Below are 27,358 nucleotides of genomic sequence, written 5' to 3' on the forward strand. Positions count from 1 at the left end.
GGGTCCCTTACCTGGTGTAGCATTTTCATCTATAATATGTGTCATTTAACTTAAGGGGAGTGACAGGGGCTTCAGGATACATTACTACTTTTCTGTTAAATATCATGGTTCTTTCAGGAGGCTTTAATTGAACATAATTTTTTTATCCAGTCCCCTCAGGCTCTTAATCTCCAAGGCTTATAAGGGGTTAAGTTTAAGAAACACAAATTCATTTAGTTTTTTGAATGCACTGATCACTGGAGCCTTAGGAAGGGTAATTAGTTATGCCTGGAGACATGTAGTCTTCAGCACTCACAGGATGCAAACAGACCTCACAGAGATGATGCTGGCTTACAAAGAATATGGGGGGACTTGTACTAAACATTTCCTATGTAGCATCCTGGTAATTATTTGAGCTTGTCAAAACAAAGCCCCAACCACACTATTTTTTTTTTTCCATTTCTTTGGGAACAAAATTAATTAGATCCCCTTTTTTGTTCTTTCATCATTTTTTCTCATCTCATTTTCTCAGGCTAGTCCAATTCCCTTCCATCTCTCCCTTTCCTATACATTTGAGTATGTGACCTTATAGGACCAGTAGGTGACCAGGAGATAATCAGCAACATCACACAGAAATTGCCCCAAATGGGGGACAGGAAATGATGTTCCAAGAACACGGCTTTTGTTATAAATTGTTCTTTCTCTTCTTAAGCTCCCTCTATAATGAAAAACATCTCTTTGGAAAAAAATTTCTTTGGAAATTCCTGGTAGCAGCTTTTGATTCAACGCACAACCTCATTATGTACTGCTAGCCAAGCTTAGGCTCCTGGGAGAAAAAGAATTGGTAGATAAGAGGAAAGCAGTAAAAAGTTTTATTTGGGAACTTTCCAGGTGCCTAAGGGATAACTCAGTTGATATCAGAGGAAAAGTTATTTGATATTAAAAAAAAAAAAAATGACGAGTCTGTAAGTCTTTACCAATATTTTTGACATTTATTCTGAAGGAGCAGCAATTATACTGGTTACTAACTCATTGCCGTTAAGTCAATTCTGACTCAACATCTCATAGTGACCCTGTAGGACAGAATACAACTTCCCCATAGAGTTCCCAAGGCTGTGAATCTTTATGGAAGCAGACTGCCACATCTTTTTCCTGCAAAGTGCCTGGTGGGTTTGAACTGCTGACCTTTTGGCTAGCAGCTGAGTGCTCTAACCACTGCATCACCAGGGCTCCTCATACAGGTTATTAGAAACTCACAAATCACTCTGGGGGATGCAGTAGAAACACCTGCCTGAATTTCCAAAATCAACAGGCTTTTAACTTCCGAGTCTCACAAAAGTGAATTCAACACCAAATTACTCAGTACTCAAAGAGGAAAATTCTCTGTAAGAATAGTCATCTCCTTCCTGTCTATCAGCCAGCCTAACATTCTCAGGTCCCACCCCCGATGGTCGAGTTCAGGAACACCACCAACTCCTTGGTGTTACCTACAGTCACCCTGGATCTATGTACTTGCATCCCTACTCACCCCACCCCCATCTCTATCTTGTTCTTAGAAGAAGTCTCCAAATTCTTTGTATGTCCCTAATCTTGTCCTTTAGCCTTTTTATTTTCCTTCAATGACTTCAATGTATTTCCTCATCTGTGAAATAAACATAATAGTAACAACTTTACAGGGTTGTTGTAGGCACTGAGTGATGAAATGATGATAATAAGGAGAATATTAACAACTAATGTTTATTGATTGGTTTCTCCATTCAGATGCTATGCTAAGTATTACATATATTAACATATATGATTTTCACAGCAACTCTATGAAGTAGATATTACTATCCCTGCTTTACAGAATGGGGAAATGGAGGCACAGACAAAGTATGCAACCTACCAAAAGTTATTCAGTTAGAAAGTGGTGGAACTGAATGTATTTTCCATAATGTTAAGCCACTCACAGGTGTAAGTGGGAAGACTCTATCTAGTCCCACCCAAACCCCTAGCCCAGAGGAGGAGCATACAGACCATTGAATGAATTAGTCTAAACTGAAAAGGCCTAGAAGTCCAGTTTGTGCCCAAGTCCTTGGGGGAGACTTAGAAGTCTAAAGGATAGGATTAGGGTCACAGAAGGAAAATGAGACCTCTACTTAAGACAAGATGGAAACAGGATAGGACTGGGAGCAAGTTGGCGCATATCTGAAGCCATTCTTTGTGTGCTTGGCCCATGATGTCTTAATATGTTTGACCTGTTTTTCCAATCTTGGTTTTGTGTACCTCAAAAGAAAAGACCTAAACAGAGGTCAGAAGAGACTCTGAAGCTTACTCTTGAACATTGAGTAGCTAAAGCAAAAGGAAAAAATGATGAAGTAAAAGAGCTGAACAGAAAATTTCAAAAGGAGGCTGGAGAAGACAAAATAACGTATCATGATGACATGTGCAAAGACCTGGAGACAGAAACCAAAAGGGAAGAACATGCTCAACATTTCTCAAGCTGAAAGAACTGAAGAAAAAAACCAAGTTTTGTGTTGCAATAATGAAGGATTCTACAGAGAAAATATTAAGCGACACAGAAAACATCAAAAGAAGATGGAAGAATACACAGAATCACTATACCAAAAGGAATTAGTTGACATTCAACCATTTTAGGAAGTAGCATGTGATCAAGAACCGATGGAACTGAAGAAAGATGTCCAAGCTGCATTGAAGGCACTGATGAAAAACACGACTCTGGGAATCGATGCAATTGAGATGTTTCAACAAACAGATTCAACACTGGAAGCGCTCACTCGTCTATGTCAAGAAATTTGAAAGACAGCTACCTGGACAGCCGACTGGAAGAGATCTATATTTATGCCTATTCCCAAGAAAAGTGATTAGCCACATGCAGAAATTATCAAACAATATCATTAATATCACACACAGGTAAAATTTTGCTGAAGATCATTCAAAAGCAGCTGTAGTCATAAATGACAAGGAACTGCCAGAAATTCAAGCTGGACTTGGAAGAGGACATGGAACCAGGGATATCATAGCTGATGTCAGATGTATCTTGGCTGAAAGCAGAGAATACCAGAAAGATGTTTACTTGTGTTTTATTGACTATGCAAAGGCATTCAACTGTGTGGATCATAACAAATTATTGATAACATTAGAGAGAATGGGAATTTCAGAACACTTAATTGTGCTCATGAGGAACCTATACTTGGATCAAGATGCAGTTGTTCAAACAGAACAAGGGGATACTGTATGGTTTAAAGTCAGGAAAGGTGTGCATCAGGGTTGTGTCTTTTCACCATACTTATTCAACCCATGTGCTGAGCAAATAATCTGAGAATCTGGACTATACAAAGAACAGGGCATCAAGATTGGAGGAAGACTCATTATCAACATGCGTTATGCAGATGACACAACCTGGCTTGCTGAAAGTGAAGAGGACTTGAAACACTTACTGATGAAGATCAAAGACCACAGCCTTCAGTATGGATTACACCACAACATAAAGAAAACAAAAATCCTCACAACTGGACCAATAAGCAGTGTCGTGATAAACAGAGAAAAGATTGAAGTCAAGGATTTCATTTTACTTGGATCCACAACCAATGCCCATGGAAGCAGTAGCCAGGAAATCAAAATATGTATTGCATTGGGCAAATCTGCTGCAAAAGATCTCTTTAAAGTGTTAAAAAGTAAAGATGTTACCTTGAAGACTAAGGTGTGCCTGAGCCAAGCCATGGTGTTTTCAATCGTTTCATATGCATGGGAAAGTTGGACCATGAATAAGGAAGACCAAAGAAGGATTAATGTGTTTGATTGTGGTGTTGGCAAAGAATATTGACTATATCATGGTCTGCCAAAAGAATGAACAAATCTGTCTCAGAAAAAGTACAACCAGAACACTACTTATAAGCAAGGATGGTAAGACTACGTCTCACATACTTTGTACAAGCTTTTAGGAGGGATCAGTCCCTGGAGAAGGATATCAGGCTTGGTAAAGTAGAGGGTAAGCTAAAAAGAAGAAGACCATCATGAAATGGATTGACACAGTGGCTGCAAGAATGGGCTCAAACATAGCAATGATTGTGAGGATGGCGCAGGGCCATGCAGTGTTTCATTCTGTTGTACCTAGGGTCGCTATGAATCACAATCGACTCCACAGCACCTAACAACAACATTTTAGGCTCCAAAGCCATTGCCCATGCAGAACCTTCTACCTGGAATGTTTATCCTCACTGGCGAATTCCATCTAATCCTTTGAAACCCAAGTTAGACATCATTTTCTCCAAGTACCCTTCCCTATTTTACATGGGATCACTATGAATCAGAATCGACTTAATGGCACCTAACAACAACAACCCTCCCCTGGCCCAGAACTTACTGGGATTCCTTTTTAGTCTCATGACAGTTTTAATTTGAAATGTTTACTTTTATGTTTGTCTCTCTCAATTGACTCTAAACTCCTCTGAATCAAAAAATGGGACTTATGTTCATATTTATAATACCTGTGGCTAGCATAGCATTTGACATATGGTCAATGTACCACAATGCTTTTCTCACAGATGAGGAAAAATGGGAAATGGAGCAATGACATGACTGTCTCAGAGTTGCCTGGTTGATGATGGCAAAGCAGGGCTAGAACTCAGGTCTCTTTTCTCAAAGTGTAGTCACATCTCATTAACTCCCATGGACAGAATGCCCTTCCTGCCCAAGGCTGCTGCCTTGATGTTATTTAAGTGCTGAGATCATTACTGTTTGCTCTTGTTGGGGTGGGTGACTAGTCAAAGATATGAAGAATGGCTTGAACCGTTTTCTGGGAATCAGGAAAATAAGAATTGCGAATGACATTTCTCCAATTCTGTTGTTACCTTGTGAACCTTGTACAACTTGGAAAATCTATAAGAAGTCTGAATGACAAAGATGTTTGGCAAGTGGGAGGTAGAGAGCAATGACTTTGTACAGCAAATCATCTGTGTAGCTTTGCGCTGGCAAAATCAGGTTGGAAAGAAGATAAACAATGAAATCATGATGGGGTCAGTGGGAAAATGGTCAATCAAATTCTTTTTCAAAGAACTCCACCAGCAGCAAGACCTCAGTCCTGGTGGCATTGTTTTCCAAAAATGAGGAGCTGTGGAATTCTGAAGGGACTGATCTATGGAAGCCACATCTTGAGGCCCTGCTGTGGTACCACTTGGATTATAGAGGGTGAAAACTTTTTCTTCTCAAACCAGAAGAGCTTGTCTTTCCTTTTTTTTTTTTTTTTTTCAGAGTCTGAAACGCTAAATCTTTTTGCATACATGTAGCTAAACATATACTCAGCCATTTTACAATAGCAAACATTTGTACTTCAAGGTATCAAAGTACAATTTTCAAAAAGATAAAAATACATGAATACGTAGTGAGCACATGTTAAAGATGTATTGACCTCGTTAATGAGACAGAGAAGATGGCAAAGCTGGTTGAAAGGCAGATACAAGAGACTGATGCATTTATAACCCCCAAACCAAACCTGTTGCCATCGAGTCGATTCCAATTCATAGCAACCCTATAGGACAAAGTAGAACTACCCCGTAGAGTTTCCAAGGAGGGGCTGATGGATTTGAATTGCTGACCTTTTGGTTAGCAGCTGAGCTCTTAACCACGGCACCACGAGGGCTCCAATGTATTTATAGTCAGTGGAAAAAAAAAAATAACAGTGGTGTAATGTTGTTAAATTAGATACATAATAAATGAATATTCCAGAGGCAAATGAAACCACAACCTTCAGGATTATCTTCTCTGCTGGACACAAATCATGTGTACCCAATCACTTTACTACATATTAGCACCTAACTCTATGTCTGGGCCCTAACCATTAGTAAATAATAAACAAAGTTAGATTCCCATAGAGTCAAGTAAAGTGATGTTAGACATTTGAAAGACACGTGGTTTGTCTTTGCTTTGCCTGGTTTCTAGGTTTTGGATAAATTTTCATAAAAATTTTCAGTAATATACTCTGTTGGTATTCCAGGATACCCAAAATACATCTTGAGTGACTAGGAGAAGGCGGGGGGCGATAGGGGAGAGGAGATGGAAAGTGGATTCAGGCTCCAGAGATTACGTTTTTATCTTCTGATTGTGGAGGCTTATCCTGCCAAGGAAACAAATAAACTCTGCCTTGGATGTTTTGACTGCAGGTTACTTACTGATTGTGATCTGAATGATATTCTTCTTGGTACAGCTCAGCTGCTGGTTAAGCTCCGTAGATGACACAGGCATTTTATCAAATTGGCTGGTTTGTTGTTCATTAAATTTCACTTCATTAATTCATGTCCCAGACACTATGTTAGGTGCTGGGGATACAATGGAGAATAAGGAAACATGGCTCCTGCCCTCATGGAAGTCACATGTTAGTAGTGGAAGAGAAGAGCAAGAAAAGAATAAACAAATATACAGAAAAATAATAAACTATGAGTACTTTTTTTTTTTACTTTGGATCCCTGGTGTTACAGTGGTTAAGAGCTTGGCTGCTAACCAAAAGGTCAGCAGTTGAAATTCACCAACTTCTCCTTAGAAACCCCATGGGGCAGTTCTACTCTGTCCTGTAGGGTTGCTATGAGTTGAAATCGACTCAACGGCAACTGGTTTATGAGTATGCTATCAATGGAGCCCTGGTGGCACAGTGGTTAAGAGCTTTGCTGCTAACCAAAAGGTGGGCAGTTCGAATCCACCAGCCACTCCCTGGAAACCCTATGGAACAGTTCCACTCTGTCCTATACTGTCGGTATGAGTCGGGATAGACTCAACAGCAACAGGTTTGGTTTTGATGCTATCAATAAGGAAAGTAAACTGCATTTTGTGGTGGAGAATAATAGGTGAGGGCAGCTTCAAATAGGCTGATCACTGATGTTTCTGAAGAGGCAGCATTTAACCGGAGACCTGGAAGATGAGAAGATGGCAGCCTTGAGCAGAGCCAGGGGAGCCAGTATTTTGGACACTGGGAATGACAAATGCACAGGCATGAAACTATAAGTCCCTTGTGTCCACTGAGCACAAAGGTAGTAAGCAAGAGAGAGAGTGACATAAATAAAGACTGGAAAGGTGGATGGAGGAACGATAATGAAAGTATCTGAAGTTGTAAGAAATTTTTATTTTGTTAAAAAAGCAATGGAAATCCATTAAGTGGTTTTGGGCAGTGAAGTAACTCAATTTGTATTCAAAAATATCATTCTATATGGAGAATATACAGGGTAAGGCTGGAAACAGGAAGGTCAGCTGGGGGTTCACTATGGTAGCCCAGGCAAGTTAAGGCCTGAACCACGTGATGATGAAGAGTGGATGGTTTCGAGATGTATTTTGGAGGTAGGACCACTGCAGATCTTGCTGTTGGAATCGGAAGGTAAAAGAAAGAGGAATCAAGAATGGCCCCTGGATTTATGCAACTGGTGCACAGTAGCTCTGTTTACCAAGATAGGTAATATTGGTGGGTCGGGGATTGGAAAGTAGAGAGAAGTGAGATGATTTGTGCAGGGAGTAATCAAGAATTCCATTTTGGACATATTAAGTTTCCACGTTTAAGTGGATCATGATACATCCAGGTTGAGATATCAAGTAAGCAATTGGATATGAGTTTGGAGCTCAGGTAAGCGGCCTGGGGTTGTGGTATCAATTGGGAGTCTCCGTATGTAGATGATACGTAAATCTCTAAGAATAGATGAAATCACCAAGCGTAAGAGTACAGAAGGATGAGACCCCAGATCTGAGAGACTTGTGTTAGTGTACAAGAGGTAAATAAAGAGTATAAAAGGCTCAAGATTTCCATCTCCCTCCCCATCTTGAAGCCACACAACATATCCTGACTCAGTGTCATGGATTAAATTGTGTCTCCCAAAAATATGTGTCAACTTGGCTAGGCCATGATTACCAGTATTGTATGGTTGTGCTTCACTTTGTGATCTGATGTAATTTTCCTATGTGTTATAAATCCTAATCTCTGCTGTGGTTGATGTGGCGAGATTAGATTATGTTAAAAAGGATTAGGGTGGGATACAATACCCTTAATCAGCTCGTCCTTTGGACCCAGGATCCCTGGGCTGAGAAACTCCTAGACACAGGGGAATATTGGTGACAAGGACCTTCCTCTAGAGCTGACAGAGAGAAAACGGCTTCCCCTGGAAGTAGTGCCCTGAATTTGAACTTCTAGCCTCCTAAACTGTGAGAGAATAATTTTCTGTTTGTTAAAGCCATCCACTAGTGGTATTCCTGTTATAGCAGCACTAGATAACTAAGATACTTAATCTGTTTCTACTATGGGACATTCTTTTTGATTGCTATAAGTCTGATTTGTGTGTTACTGGCCATGTGATTCCAGCTATGCATATCCTACAAACAACCCCATCTCCCATTCTACATCACAGAACCTCCAAGCAGTATATGCTGTTTTCCTTCTCCATGGGTTTCCAAACACCCTTCAGGCACCCCTTTTCCGGTCCATCAAGAAGTCTCCTGAAGAACAGGAGAAGGAAGTGCACGGCTACAGGCCAGAAGAACAGAAGGGAAACTGCTCCTTACCTCTTCTTCTTCAAGTAGAATGAGCCGAACCACAACAATGTGAATTGCATTGCCAATGCTCGGATTGTGGAACAACCCAGTTACCTAGAGTGAGAAAAGAAAACCCATTAGCTCCAAATGAATACATGACCATGCCAAAATCAAAAATGAAAATCATTTGCCCTTGAGTCAATTCTTGTTTGTTGTTGTTGTCTTTTTTTTTTTTTTTAACTTTTTATTGTGCTTTAGGTAAACGTTTACAGAACAAATCAGTTTCCCATTCCATAGTTTGTACATGAAGTGTTTCATGACATTGGTTGCATTTCCCACAATGTGTCAGCACTCTCCCCATTTCTGCTCTGGGTTCCCCATTTCCTTTCATTAGGATTTTCCACCCCTTCCTGCCTTCTCATCTTTGCTTTTGGGCAAATGCTGTCGTTTTGATCTTATATAATTGATTGTTCCAAGGAACACATTCCTCTTGGGTGTTATTGTTTATTTTATGGGCCTGTTTATTGTTTGGCTGAAATGTGGTGGCTGGGAATGGCTTCAGCTCCAGGTCAGAAGGATGTCTTAGGGCCATAGTCCCAGGGGCCCTCCAGTCTCTGTCAGCCACCCTTGAGTCAATTCTGTCTCATGGTGACCTCATGTGTTACAGAATAGAACTGCTCCAGAGGGTTTTCTTTGCTGTAATCCTTATGGAAGCCGATCACCAGGACTTTCTCCTGAAAAGCTGCTGGGTGGATTTGAACTGCCAATCTTTAGGTTAGTAGTCAAGGCAAACCATTTACACCACCCAGGGACCTATATGGATGCCAGAGGAGAAAAAGACAGCAATGTAACTCACTTCAAAAGGGTTAGTTTTTAGGTCAGGAGTTTTTGGTGGCGATCAAATAAGAATAAGGTATGCCCATGGCTTGATCCATATTATGACAACTGGCATAACAGTTAAGTATTCGGCTGCTAATAATAAGATTGACAGTTCGAACCCACCTAGCGGCTCTGCAGGAGAAAGACCTGGCAGTTTGCTCCTGTAAAGATTACAGCCTAGAAAACCCTATGGGGCAGTTCTATTCTGTCACATGGGGTTGCTACGATTCTAAAATCGACTCAATAGCATCTATGGACAACAATAGCTGATGTGGGAGTAAGCTGCTCTTCTAAAGAAAAACCTTTCCAGGGTAATGAATTGGCTGTGTGCTTGAGGGATTTCTTCTGTTTATCTCTCTTTTATTCTCAGTTACTTGAACAGGAGAACTTTAGTAGAGGGACTAAAAGATCTTTAACAAAATATCCTACATGATTTTCATTCTCTTTGTGATTAGTGTCATTTGCCAGCAACCAATTTATCTGCAACCATAATTTTTTCCTAATAGAAAACAATGAGGCATCTGTAAAATTAAATAATCTCAGCCCTGAGGAAACTAAAACTAGCTCTTCTCAGCCAGAAGGAAGGAAGGAAAAGAAAGGAAAGAAGTCAGCCTGAGCTGATATTTGATTAGTGAGTCAACACCGGCATCGGGGAGACAGCCTCCTTACACAGGATCTGGTAATTTGCATGAGGATGACCATGAACTCAGGAGTTCATTTTCTGGTTCTTTAGAGAAATCAAGAGCTTTATACCTCTGCCCAAATAATGTTGTACTCACAGCTCTTTCCTCCTTAGACAGAGCTGGAGATCCATGACTCTGCGGCCCCCTGAACTCACGGGGCAAGTCTATTTCACTGATATCTGTGCGTTTGAAATGCCTTACAACATTTTTTTCCTGATGTCTTCACTATTCATTTTCATTATAAGTAGTTTGAAGCACCAAGGGATGCAGTAGTCATGCTCTTTAAACTTAAACTGTCTTTACTTTTAATATTCAATCTGCTTGGTAAACCTTCCCTCCCTTTGTCTATATGGAGAACAACAACAACAAAACAAAACCACACGCTGTCGATTCGATTCTGACTCATGGTGACCCCATGTGTGTCAGAATAAAACTGTACTCTATAGGGTTTTCAATGGATGGTTTTTTGAAAAAGTAGGTCACCAGGCCTTTCTTCCATGGTACCTCTGGGTGGACTCCAACCTCCCACCATTCAGTTAGCAGCCTAAAAAAATTAATCTTTTTGCACCACCCAAGGATTCTTATATAGGAAAAACCAAAAGCCAAACTCATTGCTGTCAAGTCAACTCTGACTCATGGCGACCTCAGGTGTTACAGCATAGAACTGCTCCATAGGGTTTTCTTGGCTGTAGTCTTTATAGTAGCTGAAGGGAGAACTGAAAAATGATTCAGGCGTTGCTGTGGTTTCCCCTCTTGGCCCCTAGAGGGCGTGAAGTTTCCATTCCTCAGTATGAGGGTCTTGGTTGGAATGTTAAGGTGAAGTACTTTCCAGGCAGTGGCTTCACTAGGGATGGTGTCACCCAATGTGATAACTTATGATGTCGCACTGCCCTGCCCCCCAGGCCTCCCCGCAGCTCCTCCCCTTTCCCATTGGCCAAGGCAGACTGTCCTCTTTGCCCAATGGTAGGTACCATGGCCTGGCTGCCTGTACCCTGACTGGTGGGTGACAGGGAGGGGGAGACGACAAGTTACTGCACTGGTGACAACAACCCTGGTGATGCCACTGCCTTGACGGCCTCTCTCCTGCTGCTGCCACTGCAGACCTTAAGGTCATTTTGGTGTCACTCCCTCTGACAGCGTCAGGGGGTTCAGTCTGCAACCCCTATTGATGCTACTGTTTTCAGAAGCCCTGATGGAGCAGTGGCTAAGCATTCAGCTGCTAACCAAAAGGTCGGCAGTTCAAATTCACCACCTGCTCCTTGGAAACCTTATGGGGCAGTTCTACTCTGTTCTATAGGGTTGCTGTGAGTTAGAATCTACTTAACGGCAATGGGTTTCAATTTTTTTGGTTATTAAAGGATCAACTGCACAGCATATCTTCCGGATTTTTCTTTTTGGAGATGAACCTTCTTTGGAGTCTCCATTCTCCCCTTTGAGAGTAAGAGAAGCCTATCTTGCTTGAGAGGAGCCCTGGTGGCTCAGTGGTTAAGCGCTTGGCTACTAACTGAAAAGTCAGTGGTTCAAACTCACCAGCTGCTCAGCTGGAAAAAGATGTGGCAGTCTGTTTCCATAAAGATTACAGCCTTGGAAACCCTGTGAAGCAGTTCTACTCTGTCCTATGAGGTCACTATGAGTTGGAATCAATTTGATGGCAATTTTTTTTTTTTTTTTGTATCCTGCTTGGAAGGAGGCACTCTGCCTTTCCATGCTGTTACTCTTCCCTTGGGGTCATAAACAGGGCAAATCCCAGAAAAGGGAAGGAATTCGGTCCTCTGGGTAACCAAAGCCAAGTTACATCAGAATCATCTGAGAAGCTTTTTAAAGTACGTAGATTCTTGGGGTTCAGTCCCAAGGGTCTGATTAGGCCTGAGATGGGACCTAATGTAAAGCTAACACTCTTTGCTTTACCCTGATGTCCAGCTATGTTTGGGAACATTGCAAGTCTTCTCTGTCTAGGCAATGCTTAGTAGGTTCTTTTCAACCTTGGCTACCCATCAGAATTTCCTGAGGGCTTTTAAAACTCCAGATGACCAGGCCAGAGTCTGACCAATTGAATCAAAGTCTCTAGGGTTGGCACCCAAGACATCAGTATCTTTATAGAGGAAGGAGAAGAATTTTTGTGGTTTCCCTAGCTTAATACATTAGAAAAAGAATGCAGATAATATTTTAAAGAGGATCACCGATAAGGTAAAATTGTTGTTTTACCTTGCATCTTCTTTGGGGATCATTTGTTGAATGGCCAGAACTGCTAATCAAGAATTCAGGGAATCTCAGGCACATATTTCCCCCCATCTTGATTAGACTACCACCCTCCTTGGGAAGGTAGAGAACACCAATAACGCTATGAGGAAGCTTGAAACCAGGGTTCATTAAGTTTATTCGAACTCTACCTTTAACCACCTTGGCGAATCATGTTCTAATTCTTTGCCTCAATTTATCTATTTGTGCATAACCTAAGACAGGTGAGACAAAGTCATACTAGAAGGATGGAGTCACTTAGTAAATACCTAGTGTTGCTGTTGTGTGCCATTGAGTCAATTCTGGCTCATAGCAACCCTATATGACAGAGTAGAACTGCCCCCATCAGGTTTCCTAGGCTGTAATCTTTACAGAAGCAGATCACCAGGTCTTTTCTCCTGAGGAGCCACTGGGTGAATTTGAACCACCAACCTTCCTGTTAGCAGCCAAGCACTTAACCACTGGGTCCCCAGGGCTCCTTAAATACTTAGTAGAAATATGTAAATGTAAATTAAAAATTATCCTAGCATACACATTTTGATAAGGGAAAGACTAATTTGTCTTGAATTTCTCAGGCAAGGAACAAATTCATGTATAAATAAAAAGAAGCTAAAAGGGCACAAAAGATTTTTTTTTTGAGGCGGGTGCCATCTCTAATGACATCTATTTCCCACTGCTCACCCCATGCAGTCCGGCATACCATATTCATGATGGTGAGGATATAGGATTCCACATTCTCACTCCCATGATACTCAATCATCTTCGTGTCGGCCACCACTAGAGTCTCCACCCATCTCTCTTTGCTGATGGAACGCCGAGAGATGGTTCTGCTTGGCAAGTGGTTCCTCTCCCACTTCTCCCTCTGGAGCTCTTGCTTCTGGAAAATACCGGAACTGTCTAGAAATTAAACAGAAGATAGTGGGATACATCTATATCTCTCTCATGTAGGTTCCACTAATGTTTGTAAAGATGCAAATCTATAAGTGTAATTTATGTTTAGTAACGTATGAATGCAATGTTCTTATATTCACCATTTTAAAGAGATCGTTCTAAATGAATACAACCAAGATAAGTGAAATGTGAAACTTCCACAGAGGTTCAAAAAGTAGTTCTTTGAGAGAGGCGGAGCCAAGATGGCGGAATAGACAGACGCTTCCTTCGAGCCCTCTTTACAACAAAGACCCAAAAAAACAAGTGAAACAAGTATATTTGTGACAAGCTGGGAGCCCTGAGCATCAAAAGCAAGCTTAGACAACAAACTGAGGGGCAGGGGAAGGAAGAGACCGTTCAGAAGCGGACAGGAGTTGCCAGACCTGAATCGCGGGGAGCCCTCAGGCACCATTCCTGGAGCAGCTACGGCCGCGGTGGTGGGCTGGTCCTAGCGTTTGGCCACAGTTTCCTCAGGGAGGAGCAGCCAGCCACACGGCCCACCCACCCCTCCAGAACCTGAGGAGAAGGGCACTCTCGGCAAAAGCTAAGTACCTGCGTATATTTTACCTCGCCCCCCTCCCTTCACCCCCAAGCTGGCTTCAGCGACTGAATCCCCAGGCCTGAGATAGACCCTGGTGAGCACCTGGAGCCATCCTCCCAGCCGTGGGGGAGGAAAAAATTTGCAACTGGGGGGAAATGATAATTTGCTAGCTCCATTAACTGGGGGAGCTCAGGACAGAAGTGGCTCCTGTCCAGGCATAAACCGTCCATGGACCTGGAGCAGCTTTCCCTTTTGCATGGACCTGTGTGGGCCTATTTCGGGAGAATAGGCCCTTGTTGGCAAACTCCAACCATTTCAGCGGCGCGGTGGAGAGGTGGGTGTTTGATGTTTGACACTGCTTTGCTTATTAAACAAGGTTAGGAGAGGGGGGTGGGAGGGATGGTGGGAGAGAAGCATTCACCATTTAGATAGTAGATAAGAACTACTTTAGGTGAAGGGAAAGACAGCACATAATACAGGGGAAGTCAGCACAATTGGACTAAACCAAAAGCAAAGAAGCTTCCTGAATAAACTGAATGCTTCAAAGGCCAGCGTAGCAGGGGCAGGGTTCTGGGGACCATGGTTTCAGGGGACATCTAAGTCAATTGGCATAATAAAATCTATTAAGAAAACATTCTGCATCCCACTTTCAAGAGTGGCGTCTGGGGTCTTAAACACCAGCAAGCAGCCATCTAAGATGCATCAATTGGTCTCAACCCACCTGGATCAAAGGAGAATGAAGGACACCAAGGACACAAGGTAATTACGAGCCCAAGATACAGAAAGGGACACATGAACCAGCGACTACATCATCCTGAGACCAGAAGAACTAGATGGCGCCTGGCTACAACCAATGACTGCCCTGACAGGGAACACAACAGAGAACCACTGAGGGAGCAGGAGAGCAGTGGGATGCAGACCCCAAATTTTCATAAGACCAGACTTAATGGTCTGACTGAGACTAGAAGGACCGCAGTGGTCAGGGTCCCCAGACCTTCTGTTGGCCCAGGACAGGAACCATTCCCGAAGCCAACTCTTCAGACATGGGTTGGAGAGGGATGCTGGTGAGGAGTGAGCTTCTTGGATCAGGTGGACACTTGAGATTATGTTGGCATCTCCTGCCTAGAGGGGAGATGAGAGGGTGGAGAGGGTTAGAAGCTGGCGAAAAGGACACAAAAAGAGAGAGTGGAGGGAGAGAGCAGGCTGTCTCATTAGGGGGAGAGTAATTGGGAGTGTGTAACAAGTTGTATATGGGTTTTTGTGTGAGAGACTGACTTGATTTGTAAACTTTCTCTTAAAGCACAATAAAAATTATTAAAAAAAAAAAAAAAAAGACAATTCAAAATGTAGGATGACAGTTTCTAGCCAATCTGTGAAAAGGTGAAGCTTTCAATAATTTTGCCCATTTGTAATGTGAATATATACTGATGACTGTGTAACCTTCCTTGGACTCTGCAGACATGGCTGTGGTAGCATGCTTGTCTGCTTCCCACTTTTGTCTTTTTGAATATATGCTGAATAAAACTCTTTTTGCCTTAAAAAAAAAATAGTTCTTTGAAATAATTGTCTACTTCATTAAAGTGTGTACTTTACTATGAAAAAGGTATCATAATCTAGGCTAGGAATTTTCTCCTTCTCCTCCTCTAAATCATTCAGTGCCTACAATGTGCAAAGGAGTGTATCAGGCTTTTGAATGTACAGTTATTTATCCTCATGAACATTTAAAGCACATATCACTCTATTTTACAAATTTGGAAACTGACGCTCAAGATGGCTCATTAAATAAAGTCCCTAAAAGTCACACAGCTCATCCAGTCAGTATAAGATGCATAAGGTTGATACCCTAAAGTATATACCACAGTGGGTGGTGCATATATGCCACACTGGGTGGCGCAAAAGGTTAACACATTTGACTGCTAACCAAAACCCTGGAGGTTCAAGTCTACCCAGAGGTGCCTCAGAAGAAAGGCCTGGAAATCTCTCCTCAAAATTTCAACCAATGAAAGCTCTGTGGAGCATAGGTCTTACTCTGACACACATTGGGCCATCACGAATCGAAATCGACCCAATGGCAACTGGCAGGAGTCTTTGGGTAGTGCAAACAGTTAACGTGCTCAGCTGTTAGCCAGAAAGTTAGAAGTTCTTGGAAGAAAGGCCTGGCGATCTAATTCTCGAAAATCATCCACAGAGACCCTATGGAGCACAGTTCTACTCTGGCTCACAAGGAGCTGTCGTGAATAGAACTGACTCAACAGCAACGGGCTCCCCACAGAGTAAACACGCATAGAACCAGGGTAGATGTAGCTGAAAAAGCGGCACGAAGTTCAGGGCATCCCACTTCCGGGAAGTATACCAATAAGCTGGATCTAGAGAAGGACTAGAGAATTATCAAGGTCACTAAATAGGTTTCAGTAAGAAAGCAATTCAAATATTAGGATTTGGAAGCCAAAACCTAACAGAGGCCAAAGTCTACAGAATCACGAAGAAAATTACAAAGACTGCACAAAATCATTCTCAAAATCCCAGAATACTAGAACTAGAGAGCACCTCCATGAAACTCGAAGGGTCTATTTAAAACCAAGATGTAGCTTAGGTCCTCCCAGCTTCAAAGATAGAGGTTCTGGAATTTTCTTTTCTGAAAAACAGGGTAGTGAATTCAATATACTAGTTGATGTTGCTATTTGCCTTCAAGTCGATTCTGACTCATGGCGACGCCATGAGCCCCCAAGTGTGCAGTATAGAACTGCTCCATAGGGTTTTCAAGGCCGTGCCCTTCCAGAAGCAAATGGCCAGGGCCTATCTACCAAGGCACCACCAGGCTTTCAGCTAGGAGTCCAGTGCTTAGCTGCCTGCATCACCTGGGGCTCTCGAGATGCTGAAACTGTGATGTTTAATTAAACATGAGACATTTTCTATGTATGAAGAACTTGCCAGTGCTATGCTAGGCTCTCTGGGGAAAGATAAAGCATAAGATACAGTTCTTGCTCTCAGGGTGTTCTTTCAGTTATTGGTGAAGGCAGAAAAAAAGCTGTAAGTAAGCAACACAGAATCACACAAACAATAGATGATTCAGTGTCACTAAGAGTTACGGTAAGAGTTCAGAGGGAAAAGAGATCAAGGAAAACCAGATTCACTGAGTATCTGCTATTCTCCAGACAACATGCCAGGCTGCGAGATTACGGAGATGAATAAAAATACATTTTACTGACACTGAAGGATTCACTGCTTAGAGAGGTAGATGATGGGTGGCAGGAAGGTCTTTCGGGGTGGGTAGAATTGAGGCAGAGGAGGTAAAACGGATGAACAGCGATGTGGAGATGCGGAGAAGGCAGAATGGCCTGGAGACTTCCAAACTGCCTAATCCTGTACTGTCTTCATCTGCCAGGTGACCTAGGGATATCAGCTTCTCCTTTACAATGACTTTTTTCTTTGCTTCTTATATTTCTGAACCTACACAGGCTGCGATGGTAAGAGGGATCCAGAGAGCCCAGCAAAGGGAAGGTGTGCAGGGATTCTAATTTTGCTGCAGAGTCTCCCTAAGTGAATCCTTTGCGTGTCCATAACTGAGTGGTAGCTCCTCATGGTTTCCAGTAAATGAATATGAGAACTGAATAAATGCCAACCAGACAAGCTGCACGAATTTCAAGGGGAAATGAGTGAAATCTTCTAGTTCTTCCTAATATTAACACATTACATTCACATACTGCTTCGTGGCTCAGAGCACATCCCTATACACGATCATATTTGCTTTTCCTAATGACCCAGAGGTAGGAGAACAGGTGTTACTAATTCCATTTTCCAGAAAAGTCAACTGCATTTTAAAAAGTTTAAATTAGGAGAAATAGATACATAGATCAATGGAACAGAGCAGAGAACCAAGAAATAGATGCCAGACTCTTCACAAAGGTGCAAAAGAGATCCAACGGGAGGACAGTCTTCTCAACGGAAGATTTTGGAGCAACTGGACATCCATGGTGGAGGGAGGGATTCACCCTTGACCCAAACCTGACTTCTTATACAAAATTAACTTAAAATAGATTTAAACTTAACTATACAGTATAAAACTGTAAAATACTGGGGAAAAAATAGAAGAAATACACAGGATCTAGAATTAGGCAAAGAGTTCTCAGACTTAGTTGATCGATAAAAGGAAAAATGGATAAATTGGACCTCTCCAAAAATAAAAACTTTTGCTCTGCAGAAGTCCATGTGAAGTATGGGTTTTTTGTTTGTTTGTTTGTTTTGAGGTGATGAAAATGTTCAAAATTTGATTGCAGTGATGGTTGCACAATATTGTGAATATATTAAAAATAACCGAATTGTACACTTTAAATAGGTAAATTGTATGGTATGTGAACAATATATCAATAAAGTTGTTTTTTAAAGCTCATGTGAAGAGGATGAAAAGACAAGCTACAAGCTGGGAGAAAATATTTGCAAACCACATATCCAACTAAGGACTAGTATATAGAATATAGTATATATAGTATATACAACTCTCAAAACTCAACAGTAAGGATTAGTATCTAGAATATATATACAACACTCAAAACTCAACAATGACAAAAAAAATTCATTTAAGAAATGAATAAAAGATATGAACAAATATTTCACTGAAAAGGACATAAGGTAGCAAATAAAAAAATAAGCACCTGTAAATATATTCAACATCATTAGCTATCGGGGAAATGCAAAATTAAAACCACAATGAGATACCATTACATGCCTGTAAGAATAGCTAAAATAAAAAATAGTGACAACATCAAATGCTGGTGAGTATGAGGAGAAACTGGATCACTCACACACTGCTGGTGAGAATGTAAAATGATACAGCCCCTGTGGAAATCAGTTTGGCAGTTTCTTATAAACTATACATGCAATTACCACATGGCCCAGCCTTTGTACTCATGGGCATTTATCCCAAAGAAATGAAAACTTACATTCACATAAAAACCAGTGATGGCCCTACTCAATTTATTCCCAAAACCTTGACCCTTCTCACCCTTCCAGTCCCACCCCAACTTTCCCGTAGCTGGAACTCTTCCAAGGTAACATGCAACTTTCCAAGGCACTTTGGTACTGATTCCCTCCAGGGCTGACAACCTTTGGTCACCTGGCTCTGTTTCTAGAAGTCATACAATTTTTACGGCTGACTTGCTGTTTTTGCTTCCTTTTCAATTATTATTTTGAAACCCATCTGAAAGACTTTGGATCCACACGTGGCTCAGGAAATTCTGAATTAAATCCCTGGCAGAGGTGCAGCTGGCCCAACCAGGACTCTGAGGCCCTGGGGTCCACACTGTGCAGACAGACTTTGGTGCCCTTCCAAACACACTGCATACTCCAAGTCCCACTCCCCACCATCACTTCCCAAAAGAAAGGAATTATGTCAACAAATATGCAAAAAGCACCCCTTTTCCATGAAACAAAAATGCAAAATTAATGCATAGGATCGTTACCTCCCCATGGCTACTCTAGTCTCCCCTCTGAAAGTGTTTACAGAGTTAGAATTGCCAAATTTGTTATCTTTCCAAACTCGGAGGTACAATGTCAAATTAAACACAGACAATGCAATGGATCTGAAGAAATGGAGTGACTCTGAGGACACCTGGAGAACAGAGATCCAGTATTTTAATAGCAGTTTTGTTTGATCATGAATCTTTAAATACCTTAAAACTTCGAGTTTGTAATCCTAAAAGAGTAATATCACTGTATCTTCTGAGGATACTGTAAGTTACCAACTGAAGTAATATAGAATGTTTATGAGCAGAGTTTCTGAGTCAAATTAGCACTATTTCTTAGTAACTCCTTAAGGACTTTGGGAAATTTACTTGTCTTCTCTGTGCCTCAGTTTCCTCATCTATAAAATGGGGACATTTCAGAATTTATTTCATGGAATTCTTATAAGCATTAAACAAGCTGACGTGTAAAACAAATAAAACGGTACACTACAAATGATAAATGCCGGTGGTGCAGTGATTAAGCATTTGGTTGCTAACCAAAAGGTCAGCGGTTCGAACCCACCAGCCACTCCTCAGGAGAAAGATGTGGTAGTCTGCTTCTGTAAAGATTACAGCCTTGGAAACACTGTGGGGCAGTTCTACTCTCTCCTGTAGGGTCACTATGACTTTGAATCCACTCGACAGCAATGGGTTATTACTATAATATTTGATACAACAAATGAAACTGTCTAAAAATCTGAAAGATTCAATGTGAATTAATAGCAAAGGCAGCATCAGGGTTTTGGATGATGGCACTGGATCTCAGCATATTCCCCAAATGCATATATTCCTCCCAAGAGTTAAAAAGTTTTCAAATGCTCTTCAGAGTTAGGCTTCAAATATAGAAAGTAATAAAAGGATAGAAATGGGAAAGAACTAGATAGGCGAGAAAGCAGGTTATGAGAAGAAAGTCATAAAATCCCCATCTATGTAATAGATTTGCCTTTTGAAGAGGTGGGATAGGTTTCCAGCACCAAGCCCCTATGATTCAGTTGAGTGTGAGAAGATAAAGATATTATTGCTACATGGTTTAGAGGTGATGGTGGATAAGAGTTGACTAGGCATGATGATCACCACCTGTCAGCTTGCCGTACGTACTGTGGTGGTTTGCGTGTTGCTATGATGTTGCAGGTCGCAGATATTCAAATACCAGCAGTGTCATGGTAGACAGGTTTCAGCAGAGCTTCTAGACTAAGAGAAAGGCCTGGCTACCTACTTCTGGAAATTAGCCATTAAAAATCTTATGACTCACAACAGAATACTGTCTGAAAAAGTGCTGGAAGATGAGCCCCCTAGGCTGGAAGGCACTCAAAATACACAGTGGCCACAACAATGGGCTCCAGCATAACAACAATTGTGAAAATGCCACAGGACAGGGCAATGTTCCATTCTATTGTACACGAGGTCACCATGAGTTGGAGCAACTAACAACAGGCATGACGATAACGTTAACAACAGAGACAAGGCCAAGTCCAAGATCACTGGAGTAGGTGTGAAGCTGCGATTATTCAAGTGATATTCATCATGGAGAGGTGAACTAAGTCTCTGAACTCAAATCTTACCCCACTTTAGCTTATTGAGTCCCTCTTGTACAAAGAAGTGGGTCCAGACGAGAAAAGCTAGTACAATGTCCTCCTGCTGAACACTGGGACTTTGGCTCACTTGACCCAACATCTGGCCTTGGGATTAGCAAAGTTGTCTGTGGAGCACTGGCTAGGTCATGGGCTGGACCTGAGAGCAACTGAGTTCATGGCAGAACAAGGAGATTTGACTAGAATCCATGTAGCTTGGCCTCATTTTAAAATGAATTTGGGACTTGGTAGGGATTCACATCTTGATTTCAAGTGAATATTAGTCAAATATTCCAAATTCCACACTGGGTATATAATTATAACTATAATCTAATGTTTCTGAAACTCAGGAGCTGCTTCCCAATCAGTTCTTAGAATGTGGTTGATAGCATGGAATGTAACATAAGAGGACAATCAGTATTATCAAAAGGGCCAATCAGGGAGCTATACTTACACTCCTCAGCACATATTGTTTTATCAGGATTTATTGTAGATGGATATGGCCAGTCAGCAAAAGCAGTGGGTGTTACTAGCTCATTGCTGAGGAAATCAAGTTCTAGGGAAGTAAAAACAGAGCTAAGTAGACAGAAACCAACAACATACAAAATAATGTCCTTGTTCTCAAAAGTTCTGACAAAAAGCTTTTTGAAACTACAGATTTAAAGCTAGAACAAGCAAGAACTTTTCCTGCTTGTTCTAAAGCACTTTTGATCCTCAAAACTGCAAGAGCATAAAAACAGAAATTTGCAAATGAAACCACTACGGGAGTTTGATTTATATATAGCCTGCCTTATTTAAAAAAGGAGTTAATGGGACTCCCAAATATAGACGTTATAGCCAGATAACTTAGAGAAAGAAAGAAAAAAGGAGGTAGTGCCGTGTAATGGATCACTTTTTGTGTGGCCTTTCTAGCCATGGTCTTGTAACTCCCACCCAGGTAATTGGGCTGGACTGTGTGATAGGGTAATTATGGCCCACCAAGTGGATTGGTCAGTTTTGTCATCCCAATGGGCTTGAAATGAGCCACCCCAGAGGTAGGAAATAGAAGAGCCCACCACCACCAAGGAAGGAGAGACTGGTAGGAGAGATCTGCAGGAGATAGCACAGTGGGATTTCCCGACCACAGAACGAGAAAGTTGAGTGCCTTTGGGCAGAGACCGAGGGCCAGTGAGAAGCCTATGCCTGACCTATGAATTTGGGACTTGCCAGCCTCCACAACCACGTGAGCCATTTCCTTTATATGGTTTGGGAGTTCTGTGAGACATTGCAGCAAATTAGGGAACCCAAAGATGGGGGGAGAGTACTTAGGGGAGAGGGGGTAGTTGATGCTAGAAATGATGGACTGGTACAGCAGCTTGGAGACATTGGACATTTGGGACATCTCTAACCTCCGCCTCATAGGAACCAGCTTTGTGCTGACCCTTATGAAAGAAATTATTCGTTTAGGTAGGAAGATAAAATGGACTTAAAAAATATGCTAATAAATAAGTTGGCTACCATATTCTATCTGAGGAGTCCCAGGGTGGCACAAATGGTTAAGTGCTTGACTATTAGCTGAAAGTTGACAGTTTAAACCCACCTAGAGGCTCCTCAGAAGACAGGCCTTGTAACCTACTTCAGAAAACCTTGACAGCCTTGAAAACTCTATGGGGCACAGTTCTACTGTGTGCACACGGGGTCATCATGAGTCGGAATCAACTCAATGGCAACTAACAACAACATATTCTGCCTATTCACTTGCTTTGGCTGCTGCACAGACTTGACTCCAGTTTAACCATCACTGAGAAAAGGAACCATGGTCAGTTAATCAAGACAAAGACAAACCCACGGGTCAACAGAAGCAAAACTATTTCTGACAATGAGACCTAAAAAAGGTAAGACCTGGTTATTCCGGTTATCATCATTCAGAACAAGAGACTTAATTACCTAGTCTGAGGGAGGTCATGACAATGATACGCTTTCCAGAGTGACAGCTTGGTCGGTATGCAGGTCGGCATGGTTGGACACCTGTTCTCCAGGTAGTGACTGGAACCTGGGTGAGGACCGTGGTTGTGATACCACTTGTTTGTGTATGTAAAAGTCTGAACAATTCAAAAGTTAGAGTCTTTCAGGAGTCTGTATTTCTTTTAAAGAATTCCATGGACTGGGAGCCAAAATGAGAGATAAGGAAATGGCCCACACCTATCTGTATGTCATGTGTGAACAACGGAGAAAGCCTTCTATCTTGGTTATCTAGTGCTGCTATAACAGAAATACCACAAGTGGATGGCTTTAACAAAGAGGATTTTTTCTCTCACAGTCTAATAGGCTACAAGTCCAAATTCAGGGCATCAGCTCCAGGGGAAGGCTTTCTTTTTCTGTTGGCTCTGGAGGAAGGTCCTTGTCATCAATCTTCCCCTGGGCTAGGAGCTTCTTCGCACAGAAACCTCAGGTCCAAAGGGCACATTTTGCTCCCAGCACTGCTTTCTTGGTGGTTTAGGTCCCCATGTCCATCGGCTCGTTTTTCTCTTTTATATCTCAAAAAAGATTGGCTTAAGACATTGTCTAATCTTGTAGATCTCATCAATATAACTGCTGCTAATTCATCTCATTAACATCATAGTGATAGGATTTGCAACACATAGGAAAATCATATCAGATGACAAAATGGTAGACAATCATACAATGCTAGGAATCATGACCCAGCCAAGTTGATACATATTTTTGGGGAACACAATTCAATCCATGACACCCTCATTTAAAAAAAAATTAGGTTATTTATTTCTTTTCCAGGCAGAAGCTTGTTTTGATTTGGGGTTTTGGTGTCTATGTCTCCATGTTTGTATTCAGCTGTGGAACTGATGTGGCAAGCTTGCTGTGTAAGTACATGGGAACCATGTGTGTGGCTGTAGTAGGCTGTATTATAGGGGTTCATGAATGTTGCTAGTTTGCTATTGTGCTTCTTTATGACAGATAGTTCCCAAATACTACTTCCCAGTTTTTACTGTGAAATATAAATTAGTTGCTTTGGTTAAAAGCTGTAAATAATATGAGTGGTTGAAAACATACTAAGAACGGTAGTAGCAAATAAGTACATTTAGGTATGCAAGAAAATTGGATGTGTTTTTGTTCATCAATGAACACAAAAAATAACCCCACCTTAAAGTAAAATTTCTGGTTGTGCTAGAACAAGAAAGAAGATGGTTAAAGCCAAAACCTGCATGGGAACAGAAGGATATACAGGGTTTGAAGAAAAGGAATTTTTATTTGTCTTGGTTTATTAAACCTGCAAATTAAGAGCCTGAAAAGAAGAAGCTAAATATGTTAATATTTTAACAAAGTTGGCTCCATTTTCATTAAAAGAACAAAAAAAATACAAATTCTTTACTGCCAGATATTACATTAATATAAAACAAGAATGTGGTTTTCTTTCCATTAAAATGATACATTGGTCTTGGAGTACTCAGTCTGCTCTTAATAAGAGGTAGTAAAAGCTATTCATTATCTTCTGTGCTACTTGTCCAGATAACAAAGATTTTGCTTCTCACTAGAATAATTTTTGTGCTTTGACTTGACTTTGTCATATCCTTGATTTTTATCAAAAACCAAGCAAATGAACAAAGAATGAAGAGCTCTGAAAGAGCTAAAGTTCCTCATAGTTATGCTTCTTTTGACATATCTAATTTTAAATACTGGATTAACATTCTGATAGGTAAGCTAAGCAAAGCCATTCTTTGTTGTCTGGTGCTTATGTTTCTAATTGAATAAAGTGTCTGATTTCTTTGATAATTCTATTTGATGCTATCTTTTCAAGATAAGACTCTGAATTCAGGAAAAGATCATTGTCAAGGTACTCTTAAGCCTCACATCATGTCTGGCACTGACCATACGGCCAAAATGCCAACAATCTGCTCCTTCATCTTGAAACCAATGACGTGACCCTCACGTGCAGGAGAGATCCTAGAAAGGATCAGACTTGTTGGACATGCTCCATGTTTCTTAATTTGGCCAATGAGAGCTGCCCTGATTATGGAAACAGCAGTCAAATAAAATAAATACATATATATATTTAAAGAGGCTAGCTTTCCTATGTTCACTTTAAATAGGTATAATGTTATTAGTATAAATATGTTTCAGAGATTACATACTTTACAAGATGCATTGGAAGGCCGCAGAGATTTTTGAATGCCTTCATTGTCCATCATATGTTCCTACCCTCAAGAGAAACAATAAAATAATGATAAAATTCTTATGAAATTATTATCATGTACCAATAGAAGGATTTAGTCTCCTGCATTCTGGTATTGCTGCTCACCATCCACTTAGGCTTATCATCCCCAGGTAGTTTCTGATTTCCACTCATGCTTGCCCAAAGCCTCTGCTATAAGCCTCAGGCCGGAAATGGAGACTTTAACTAACAAGGACAGTCTCAGAGCCTCAGTGGAAGAACTGTACCAGATGTTCTTAATTATGAACACTGGGAGCAACAGATATAGCTCCCCCGCATGCACTGACATTGTTTGGACAGCACTTAGACTATACTGGGGGATCAGGTGGGCTCTTCTCAATCGAGAAGCAGAAACTCTCACAAAGGCAAACTGCTGACCCAAGATCCAGCAAGACAAGAATTTCACAAGACTGAGGAAAATGAGGAAAACAATCTAATTATGCTTAATTTTTAAAATATATCAACGGTAATGTTTTCTAAAAGATATTTTCTGATAAGTATATAAAGAATTCCTTTTATCTTTCTTGTTGAGGTATTTTAGCTCTCAATTTGGTAGGTCAGGCTATTGCAAACTGAAATGATTTCTTTATGAAATGATAACTTATTCTCACAGCTCAGAATTCAGGAACAAATATTTTTACTGAGTCTCCTTACTTTGCGTGACAGTATAGTTATTTGCATATATTTAATAAGAATCTGTCCTCTTTTTTTTTTTTTTTTAAACCCGGGTATAATGGAACACCACCACCTGTCTATCATTTGTCATTCTAAGGTGGCTTGCATGTTGCTATGATGCTGGAAGCTATGCCACCCTTATTTCAAATACAAGCAGGGTGATCCATGGTGGACAGCTTTCAGCAGAGCTTCCAACTAAGAGAGACTAGGAAGAAGGACCTGGCAATTCACTTCCAAAAAGGAAACTAACTCAAAATGGATGAAAGACCTAAATATAAAATCTGAAACGATAAAGATCATGGAAGAAAAAATAGAGATAACACTAGGAGCCCTAACACATAGCATAAACAGAATAAAAAACATTACTGACAATGCACAAACACCAGAAGAGAAACTAGATAACTTGGAGCTCCTAAAAATCAAACACCTGTCTCACCCAAAGACTTCACCAAAACAGTAAAAAGACAACCTACAGACCAGGAAAAAATTTTTGGTTACAACAAATCTGATTAGCATCTAATCACTAAAATCTACAAGATACTGCAATACCTCAATGACAAAAAGACAAATAATCCAATTAAAAAATAGGCAAAGGGTATGAACAGGTACTTCACCAAAGAAGACATTCAGGTGGCTAACAGATACATGAGGAAATGCTCACGATCATTAGCCATTAGAGAAATGCAGATCAAAACTACAGTGAAATACCATCTCACCCCAACAAGGCTGGCATTAATCCAAAAAACACAAAATAATAAATGTTGGAGGTTGTGGAGAGACTGGAACACTTATATACTGCTGGTAGGAATGTAAAATGGCACAAACACTTTGGAAATCGATTTGGTACTTCCTTAAAAAGCTAGAACTAGAAGTACCATATGATCCAGCAATCCCACTCTTTGGAATATATCCTATAAAACCACGAATAGATATTTGCACACCCATGTTCATTGCAGCACTGTTCACATTAGCAAAAAGATGGAAACAACCTAGCTGCCCATCAACGGATGAACAGATAAACAAATAATGGTATATTCACACAATGCAATACTATGCAGTGATAAAGAACAAAGGTGAATCCGTGAAACATAACATGGATGAATCTGGGAGTCATTATGCTGGATGAAATTAGTCAGTTGCAAAAGGACAAATGTTGTATGAGACCACTATTACAAGAACTCAAGAAAAGGTTTAAACACAGAAGAAAACATTCTTTGATGGTTACAAGGCTGGGGAGGGAGGGAGAGGGGTATTCACTAACTAGATAAAACCCATTAACCCACCACCGTCGATAGTAGACAAGAATTATCTTAGATGAAGGGAAGGACAACACACAATACAGGCGAAGTCAGCACAACTGGACTAAACTAACCATACTTGCTGAAAGACAAGAGGAAACACTGATGAAGATCAAAGACTACAGCTTTCAGCAGGGATTACCCTTCAACAGAAAAAAGCAAAAATCCTCGCAGCTGCACCAATAAGCAACATTATGATAAACAGTGAAAAGACTGAGTCAAGGATTTCATTTTACTTGAGCAATTAATGTCGATGGAAGCAACCATCAATAAATTAAATTACGTATTTTATTGGGCAAATCTGCTTCAAAAGACCTCTTTAAAGTGTTAAAAAGCAAAGATGTCATTTTG

The 27,358-nt window shown here is 40.9% G+C and overlaps 1 protein-coding gene across 2 annotated transcripts in view; it reads right to left on the bottom strand.

Annotated features, from left to right (window-relative positions):
* Positions 1–27,358, bottom strand: part of ADAMTS12 (ADAM metallopeptidase with thrombospondin type 1 motif 12) — a 449,533-nt gene that overhangs the window by 178,072 nt on the left and 244,103 nt on the right. The window contains exons 4-5 of one of the 2 annotated variants that reach the window (XM_049861860.1): positions 12,985–13,181; positions 8,515–8,598 (exon numbers count right to left, since the gene is read on the bottom strand). In XM_049861860.1, coding sequence (XP_049717817.1) covers positions 8,515–8,598; positions 12,985–13,181 — 281 coding nt within the window. Of the gene's footprint in view, positions 1–8,514; positions 8,599–12,984; positions 13,182–27,358 lie in introns of those variants that run through there. The other variant, XM_049861871.1, reaches the window with a different exon arrangement.

The sequence above is a fragment of the Elephas maximus genome, chromosome 2, assembly GCF_024166365.1.
Source record: "Elephas maximus indicus isolate mEleMax1 chromosome 2, mEleMax1 primary haplotype, whole genome shotgun sequence".
NCBI classification, from domain to species: Eukaryota; Metazoa; Chordata; class Mammalia; order Proboscidea; family Elephantidae; genus Elephas; species Elephas maximus.